The 10,465-nt window shown below is 38.3% G+C and overlaps 1 protein-coding gene across 1 annotated transcript in view; it reads left to right on the forward strand.

The window, feature by feature from the left end:
* The window catches only part of LOC136863901 (dynein beta chain, ciliary-like), a 5,220,903-nt gene extending 5,210,967 nt beyond the window's left edge, over positions 1–9,936 (forward strand). Inside the window, exon 83 of the mRNA XM_068226514.1 lies at positions 9,775–9,936. Within this exon, the coding sequence (XP_068082615.1) occupies positions 9,775–9,936 (162 nt within the window). The remainder of the gene's footprint in view (positions 1–9,774) is intronic.
* The last annotated feature ends 529 nt before the right edge of the window (positions 9,937–10,465 follow it).

The raw sequence follows: 10,465 nt of genomic DNA on the forward strand, positions 1-10,465 counted from the left end.
GCCTTAAATCATACAGGAAGAAAATTTAATATAGAAATCCTGCGTAAAACAACATGCCGTAAATCTGTCCCACACGACTTCAGAAAAAAATTATTTTCAAAATTAAATTATTAATTATTGGCGAGGACAATTATTTTTAAATCATACTAGACTATTAAATGGGACCGCTAGAATAATCGTAGAAGACACAGACACGTTCTAGCTATTCTAATAGAGACCAAAAATCACTCGTACACGATGACTATACTACCATATGCCATGTGAAAGAAGGATGAAAATATTCAAAACTACTGCAAGACTAGAATAAATATTACCACTAATGAATAAGTAAGCATTATTTCTACAATTATGAACAGAAAAACATTAGCAAAGAGTACTTAAAGTAATGATGAAACTGGATCTCTGCCGATGATCTGGAACATGTGGTAAGTTATCTGCCCTCGGTCGCTGTCTCCCCATGTCAGAGATCGCCTACATTTTAGAACTCCATTGTAGCCTTGATGTTCAAAGTAGAGTTGTGGTAGGCTTCCTCTTCACAGTGTAACAACATCTTGAAACACTCGATCCAACACGTGGCGATTCTCTTCCTTCTTCTCGTGCAGTAGAAGCTGAAGCTGACAAACAATTTTAGGAGGTGTTCCGTTAGACACACGCGATGAATTTAAAGCTGAATAAACACGTAACTTATTTTTATGAAAATCTGCCAAACTCGTTGATCCAAATATTAATGAAGGGTGACTCATTGTACTGCCGAACAATTAATCCAAGAAGCGCCTGCGTCGTGAATGTAAGAACATCGGAGTATGCAGCAAAAAAGCACGCCGAAGTACACGTCGAAAGACACAAGAGAAGAGCACGTCGAAGTTCACAGTATCAGAGCACAGAAAACAGAGAGCGTTTCTCCCGGAAACTCGGGTATTTAAGCACAAGGGGTGTGGCACTATAATTGTCCGTAATTGGCCGATGTCAAGCGTTTCACTTCTCTAAAGTACTTCCGTCCGGAACCTGACATGCGCCATCCGTGTCGAGGCGACCTTGGCCTTCTCCTCACACACACTTGTCATGGAAAGTTTGATAAATTAAATATTTGAACTCTTGCAGTATGTCTTTCAGTTTGTTTAAATTGAAAAATGAAACGAATAAAGCACTTCAATTAATTAAAAACTTAGAAAGGAATTTACAGCAAAATATGAACTTTCTAACTGACGAAGAAATTATGAATTAATATTCACACGCAGCACTTGTAAGAACACTGTACTGAACAAAGTGCTTGGTAAAAAGTCAATCAGTTGTGATTACTCACTCGGATTACAAGAAGATCTGCTTACTAATGTTGGAGTTGTGCGGTACGGTGTCTGGAACATTCCGCGGAGTGCGGACGAAGACTCGAACTCAGCACCGGCGATGCTCAGTGAAGATACCACGTCAATCTCCCTCGTCGACGTCCCTCGATGGCTACCATAACTGAAGAAACCATGTAAATCCCTCGTTCGAAGCGACGTTTAATGTAGCAGGATCTCGTAGCACTTTTGCCAAGATTTCCGTTGTTCTTGGAAGTAATGTCGGAACAGGGAAAGTTCAATTGGCACTATTGAATTCACAAATATTGTGGATATTAATATCCGTCGTAATGCACAGTTCTATTTTTATATTAACAGCGTTGAATTAACATTCACAGCCCATGCTGTAGAAAACACAATTTTTACATACACAGTTCATAAGCACTTGAAAACGTGATCTATCACAGTTTCTATCACAGTCTCTGAACAAATATTATTGACAGATTAAGGCGGTTTTATGGTTGTATTCACACCACACTAGTCCGTACTAATTAAGATTATTGAAAAATGTCCTTAATGTTCACTGGATTTCACCGTAGCGATCGAAAGATCGAGACAGTGCACAATGAAAATAGTTAATTTTTACCCTGTTATGGGAGGAATGTTGAGTAAATACAGTCTCACACAGTTCACTGTAAGGGAAATATGTCTTAGAAGTGGTTTTAAATTACGATTTCAGTTTACCACACGCAATGATTAATGATGAAAATAAAATGGCGTATGGCTTTTAATGCCGGCAGTGTCCGGAGACAAGTTCGGCTAGCCAGATTCAGGTCTTTCGATGTGACTCCCGTAGGCGACCTGCGCGTCCTCATGAGTATGAGATGATGAAGGCGACACGTGCACCCAGCCCCTGTGCCAGCGAAATTAACCAAGTAAGGTTACAATTCCCGACCCTGCCGGGAATCGAACCCGGGACCCCTTGACCAAAGGCCAGCACGCTAACCATTTAGCCATGGAGCCGGACATGATTTATGATGTTAGCGCAGTTTAGAATTATGTGGAACTGCTACAGTTCACGGTGTCGTATTTTAGTCAGTGAAATATTAGACACTTCAGTTGTTACTTCCTATTATAGCTTCACCTTTATAATAAACTTGCAAGTATTATAACACGCTTGAAAAACGTCTAGAATCTTACAGTCGTCGCGGCGTGGCGGAAACTTCACGTACGGTACGACGTCCTTATACTATTACAACAGCGTTTGAGTACGGCCACTATTATGTCCTGGCGAATCGCGACGGAGCATACTTTCTACACACACTGCGCACACATGACTCTGTACACGGGACTGCACTGACTATGGCCTTGGCCCAGTGGCCTATATATACACGTCTGGTGGGCAGCGCTTGGAGTCAAGTGATGAGGGGCCAGTATTTCTCCCAAATTTTAAATTGTCATATTACGGAAACCACTGGACGTATTTACCTCAACTTTTCAGGGTTATTCTTCCAGAACATTAGCTATAATTCGGCGTTGCTCTCGTGTTAATCGGTACAGGCGTTAAAAAGTTCGTAAAAATATATTAGAGAAACTTCGGTAGGGGAAGTAAGCTTCAGGCAGCGGTGACGTCACTTGACCTTGCTTGACTCACCTTCTCCCTCGTGCCGTGCAGTAGGTATGAGAACATTCTCTCACACAGCTGTTCATGCAGCGATACTGAATTTTATGCTAGAAAATAAAACATAATTTATATGTGCCAGGGCCGATGCCTTCCTGGTACAGTATATATTATGTATCTAGAGTCACTTTTTGTGCCTGTTAAGAACTTGCACATAGTCGATGGTCAATTGTAGCATCATACGCTAAACAAATGAATAAATAAATGCAGATTCTTCACCTTAACTACATCATATTCTCTTATAACGAAACCTTCAAGTTTGTTAAGTTCACAACTTTCATCACACGAGGAAATGAAGTCTATATGTGAAAGATGCTTGCAATACTTTTCACCAGAAAAAATGTTAGCTACTCACTTATTTGATTGTACAACAGACCCAGCTGTAAAGCTTACTCTTCACAATAGCGGTAAAGCAGAAATAAAATTTGAGAATTATTATCGTCAGGAACCTGTTGCGTTTTGCTGTTTATATACAGATTTTGAATGTATTACAACACATATCTGTCGCTGTCAACCAGATATGACAGAACCATATACTGATTATAATCAGAAGCATAGGCCGTTTTCTGTTGGATACAAAGTTGCTTGTTCATTCGAATCATCTTTAACATTTTTAAGATGTATCGGGGAGAAAACTGTGCTGCAAATCTGTTAAATGAAATGTATGAATCAGCACATCGTGTTAATTTACTTATATCATGCCCAGTTCCAGTTCATTTTTCATTGGATGACATGCTTATGCGTGATGAAGCAGATGAATGCCACGTTTGTAAACAACTTATTACAGTTCCAGAGATTTAAATTAGAGAAAACTGTCACTTTGCAGAAAAAATTGTGTACCCGCACATCGCTAATGTAACTTCTCTGGCTATGACTCGCACTTCATTGTCCATGGGCTTGCACGAGTAGAATGCAATTCGTATCATTCAGTCAACGTGTGGGCGATGTTAGCATTCGCTTATTCGACTCATAGAGATTTTTTCACCTTTCTCTTGGTACGCTTGTAAACGGCCTTTCAAGGTTCGACTTAAAATACATTCATGAGTATTTTCCAGATCCTGAAGAATATAAAGTTTTTATTAAGGAAGGTATTCTGCCATGTGACTATTAAAACGCTGAAATGTTAGAAGAAAGTAAATTACCTCCACAGTCTGCATTTTCAAGTGGTTTAAATGAACGCATTACACCATCACAAAGCACATCCTCAAGTGATAAGCATGCCATATGCTATACGCAAGCATGTGGTCTATATTTAATATTAAATCTTTAGGTGAATATGCAGACTTGAGACAAACTTTTACTTTTTGATGTGTTTGAAAAGTTCCGTAAAATGTGTTGACTATTTATGGATTACACCTTTGCTATTACTGTCCAACTCCTGGTGTTTCATGGGATACAAAATTAAAGTATACAAGTGTTAGACTTGAGCTTCTTACTGATGTTGACATGCTTTAGTTTCTTGATCGGGGCCGATGACCTTAGATGTTAGGCCCCTTTAAACAACAAGCATCATCATTATCAAGTTTTTTGAACGCGGAATTCGCGGTGGACTTGTTTCGCTTGTTAATGACATGCAATTGCAAATAATCCATACCTCAAACATTATCATTCAGAGAAATAACATTCCTACCTTAAGTATTTTGATGTTAACAACCTCTTTGTCTATACGATGCCACCGGCTTTACCATATAAAGATTTTGTTTGGTTAACTGAAAATGAAATAGAACTTTTTGATATTTATCTTGCTGCTAAAAATCCTAATCGCGGTATCTTTTCAGAAGTTTATCCTGCTTACTCTCCTAAACTGCATAATACATATTCGCATCTTCCATTATGTGTTGAGACAATTATTCTCCCCAATAATGCATCAAAGCATGTTAGCTACCCTGTTCCTGAAAAAGCGGTGTGTTATTGATATTCTGTTCTTCTTTAAATCTACAGTACAATTCAGTTTACAATTAGAGTGTATTCACCACGTTATTGCGGTTAAGCAGCAAGCGTGTCTTAAACCCTACATGGATTTTAATACAGACCATCGTCAACGCGCTACTTCAACTTTTGAACGTACGTTTTTCAATCTCATGAATATCTGCATCTATGGAAGAAACATGGAAAATGTTCCCAAATATCGAGATATTCGTTCAATTATTCATTGGGATTATCGGTATGGTGCACGCAAGTACTTCTCAAAACCGAAATTTAAAACCTACAATGTCATTGATCGGGACGTTATTACTGTTGAAATGAAAAAAGAGATAGTTTATTCAATACCATTTTATTTAGGAATGGCCACACCAGATTACTCAAAACTTTAATGTATGATTTTCACTGTGATTTAGCAGAGCAGCAGTTTATGGATCTTTCACATTTGTATATGGACACAGAGAGTTTTATTTTTCATATTCGGAATACAAACGTCTACAATGTAATGCGCAACCATTCTGAATACTTTGATACTTCTTCTTTTTCAGCATGTAATCAATTCGGCATTAAGCCACTTAATAAGAAAGTAATATGTCACATGAAAGATGAATGTTGTATGAATATTATGACTGAGTTCAATGGATTAACACTATCGTAATGCTCTAACATCTAAGAGAGATGAGAGTACTTTCAAGCAGGCATCATGTTTTTTACTGTTGAGAAGAATAAATCTTCATTGATTGCATTTGATACCAAACGACAGTGTAAAGTGATACAGAAACATGTAGCTGTTTGTCATGCTACGTTTGATTTTTAAATGTCTATTTAATAAATATATAAATTAGTAGAATACAATAAGTTATTGTAGTTTACGATGTAATTTATTTATTCATTTATTGTTGAAAATGAAATATGGCGTATTCTACATATCATTAGAAAAGTAAACCTATATTACTGTAAAAAATTAATATTATATGAAATATGAAGTTTTGAACATTTTAGTTTCTCATTCTTAAATTTGATAAAAATTATGAATATCAATGTAAATACAAAAAATCATAAAGTATTATTACATCATCAATCATTTTTAATTTGTTTTTCATTTCTGTATTGAAGATGTATTATTATGTGAAATGTGATGTTTTCTACATTTTTATTCCATTTATCTGCTTCATTTTTTGAAAAATATCGTATATGTTGTAAATACTTAAGAAAGGTCTTATATGATTTCAACATTGAATATATATGAATGCATTGTTCTAAATCTCCGATGTTGTTGTTGATACTACATCAATTACTTTTCATTCCTATTTTCAGTCCCATATTGCATATATTTACTTTATTTTGAAACATTGAATGTGTATATAAAACAAAATAAAAATTATATAATTTCTATATATGATTGCATTATACTAAAAATTTCTGATGTTATTGATGATAAAAATGACGATGATGATGATAATGATTAATACATTAAACGAAAACTGTATTTTTTATTTTACTATAATAGTTCACTCCTTTCCTCTTCATCCTTCTAATTATGTGTTATTGTAACAAAAAAAATCGGTACTTAACAAGCTGAAAGGAAGTGAATTTTTGTATCATACAAATATGTTTCGAAAGATTATGTTCCTGAGATATAAGACAGAAATATAGTTGAATCAATACTATGCCATTCTCTCATCCTCATCCTAAAAAACCTCGCAGCGTACATCAAACTTTTCCTCCTCTTTCTCATTGTCTTCCTCCTGTTTCCCCTCATAGACTTTAATCTATAACGATGGAGGAGGAATTCTGCGACACCATTGAAAACAAATTCTGTGAATAACCTTATATTGCGGGCTTTTCCATAATTGTATGGAAAGTATTTTTCATATATACGTTTGAAGATTCTATTCGAAAACTTATCAATGTCGTATGAAATACAGACTCGTCAACGGTTCAGAGGATACCGGGTTCGCTTCGCCACCGAGTCAAGGATTTTAAACTTATCTGCAAGGGATCAATCAATCAATCACTACTGATCTGCATTTAGGGCAGTCGCCCAGGTGGCAGATTCCCTATTTGTTGTTTTCTTAGCCTTTTCTTAAATGATTGCAAAGAAATAGCAAATTTATTGAACATCTCCCTTGGTAAGTTATTCCAATCCCTAACTCCCCTTCCTATAAACGAATATTTGCCCCAATCTGTCCCCTTGAATTCCAACTACATCTTCATATTGTGATATTTCCTACTTTTAAAGACACCATCCACACTTATTCGTCTACTGATGTCCTCCCACGCCATCTCTCCACTGACAGCTCGGAACATACCACATAGTCGAGCAGCTCGTCTCCTTTCTACCAAGTCTTCCAAGCCCAAACTTTGCAACATTTTTGTAACGCTACTCTTTTGTCGGAAATCTGATTAAATATTCCGGCCCAGCGGGGACTGGTTCCTTTTTGTGTCTGTCACATCACTTTCCTCTCAAGCTATACACAATACACTATACTACGGATCAGTACAGAAACACGCAATAGTGCATCTTACCATATAGGATTGCTTTCAGAAAGGGCATTCGGACATAGAACATGGTCAAATCAACACGCGAACTACAGCTATTGGAAAATAATTATTATTAATTATCAACTCCTTTGCTGAATGGTTGTCTTCGGTTCAGAGGGACCCGGAGCTCAATTTGCATTAAAACCGTAAACTAACTGCTAATGTGTGATTTGTTGGCCATTTTACTAACTACCTGTTAGATGGCATAACCTATGCTTTTCTTCTTAGCCGCGAGGGTGGACTGTTACATCTCTAGCGATATCTGATATTTATTTTATTACAGTAACTCAAGAAGTCGCGGCGTAGGAGCGCGGTGATACGTCTCTGGCGGGATCTGATAGCTCTTTGCTTACAGTAACTCAGGACAGTTGACACAAGAGCGCGCTGACATGTCTCCCTTCCCCTGCACACATAGTAACTCTCCAAGTTGCCGCGAGAATGTACCGTAGTTTCTCCTACCCACACAACGCAGGCGCACTTGCATAATCCCCGCTCCTTCCACATCCCCACCCGCACGACCACGCTATATAATCGGGAGCGAACGAGGCTTATAACGGGTTGCTATCGGTACACACTTATCACCCGCCTCCGCGACCTGTGTCCGATAGACACTGTTAAGATGGGAATGGTAAATCTAGCAAAGACGATTTACAGGAGGGCCCCACTGAGTGGTAACCCCCTCATTAACAAATTAGGCTCCTATGAGACTCACTGCCTAAAGCACAAGTGGCCGCGAGTACTCATAACGTAAATTTCTCCGCGCACCTGGCGCATTTTGCTTTCCCTTCCATTAACTTACACCTCACAGCGCTCAAGACCGGTAACGGTCGACGGGCTAAAAAGTTATCGTTTTGAGCCTACGGCTAACAGGGGGGTGTCTTGGCATCACAGCGCCAGAAGACGTCCATGCCTAGCTATGGAGTCGGCAACATTTTTGCTCGAGTACCGGGAAATGGTCCTCTGGAAAAGAGAGAGAGCGATTTCACTCTCATCTTTCCCCTATTTTAGGTTTGGGGCCTGGTGGTAGCCCCCAAGCAGAGAGGAGAAGACCCTCCGCACCCTCCCACGAAACCAAAACCTCGGTCCCTAACCGAACACAATGAGGTTAGGTCAGCGTCGGTGTTTGCAGGTTAGGTTAATACAGTGACGTCATAATCTGACCTACGTGAGGTTAGGCCTGCTCACGTAGGTAAGGTTTGGCATCAAATTGACTTTGCATGCACAAAATCCTTTTGGTGACTCACCAAAAATTAATATTTCCTGCCAAAAGCGTTCGAAAGTGCTGACGTGGCACCCATTGTTTTAGAACGTACTTTTGCCGTTAAAATGGTATTCTTGAGTGTTTCCTTGAAAATTGAAATCCTCTCACTGAGCGAGTTGTCCAAGTGGTTAGGGCCCGTAGCTCCGAGCCAGAATCCGGTTGATAGATAGATAGATAGATAGATAGATAGATAGATAGATAGATAGATAGATAGATAGATAGATAGATAGATAGATAGATAGATAGATAGATAGATAGATAGATAAAAGCCTTTATTTTCTGTAGCGAAGTTAGGGCTCTTGGCCCTTTCTTACACTTAACCACACACATATCATTATTTGTTAATACAATGACACTGATTAACTTAAAATACTAAGAACTACAAATAACACTAATATAGGGTTCGAATCGCATTGTCGGCAGCCCTAAAGGTGGTTTTCCGTGGTTTCCCATTTCTACAAAAGGCAAATACTGGGTCTGTGCCTTAATTAAGGCCACGGCCCCTTCCTTCCCAGTCCTATCGTCGCCATAAGACCTACCTGTGTCGGTGTGACCTAAAAGTAAACAGTAGAAACCCTCTTATTTATTACGTTGCTTCTCATTAATTCATTGCCCAGTTAAATGTAAACTTAATCACCTTATTCCAAAAGTCTGTGGTCAGAAACTCACTGAATTCCAGCATATGGGAAATTCAGTATTTTCATTTCACGTAAATTTTTATGGTTGACATGAAAAGGGGAAGCAATTACTTCACAATGGTATCCTCCAATGTTTCCTTGAATTTAAATGTTTCTGAATTCTGTTATACGTTCGGTCCTATTTACATACTTTGTGTTATTATTATTATTTGGACATAGGATGCATCGATATCGGGAAAGAGAAATGAAGACTGGTACATCCGTCCCAATCTCAGACTGACTTAAAGCGCCAATTTCTAAATCATCATCTTCCAACTACTGAACGGTGTTTTAAGGGAATAATTTCACTCACGCTCAGAACTCATAATAACTTATGATTTGTTTGAATTTTCTTTCGAATATTTGTTGATGTCTTCAATTAATTATATAACCCATTTTCAATTTCAGGCTATCACTCAAGATAAACAGGATCTGAAAGATATTTACCAGTGCCCCGTGTACAAGACAAGAACACGCGGCCAAACATATGTCTGGACATTCCATTTGAAAACTACGGAGAAAGCCCAGAAATGGACACTTGCTGGAGTAGCTCTGTTGTTGCAGATATGAAGGTTATTTTAATTATCTGTGTAACACCTGCTTCCTGAGAATAAATAATATTATAGCTCCTAGTTAACATTTTTCTTTCGATAATATTTTATGTTTTACAGGATTTCGCATACCCTATGTTAGTAGTGCTTTGGTACAGGTTCGCCTCAGAATATTAGATTAATTTCATATGATGCCATGGCTAAACGCTGACTAAAAGTTCAAGCGTAAACTGGTAAGATTACCGGCTCAACCTAATTTTTCTACCCTAAAATTACAAAATTACTAACCTTTCAGGCTAGAAATACTAGTTACCTAATAAGAAGCTTTCTCCCCTGTGAACCATGTGACCTTGCCGCGGTGGGGCGGCTTGCGAGTCCTAATGAAGCAGATAGCCGACCGGAGCTGCTACCATATCGGATGGGTATCTGTTGAGAGAACAGACTAACCAATGGTTCTACAAAAGGGGGGTTGCAGCCTTTCGGGAGTTGCAAGGGCGGCAGTCTAGATGATTTACTGATATGGCCTTGTAATAATACTCAACATGGCT

Source organism: Anabrus simplex, chromosome 2, assembly GCF_040414725.1.
Source record: "Anabrus simplex isolate iqAnaSimp1 chromosome 2, ASM4041472v1, whole genome shotgun sequence".
Taxonomy (NCBI): domain Eukaryota; kingdom Metazoa; phylum Arthropoda; class Insecta; order Orthoptera; family Tettigoniidae; genus Anabrus; species Anabrus simplex.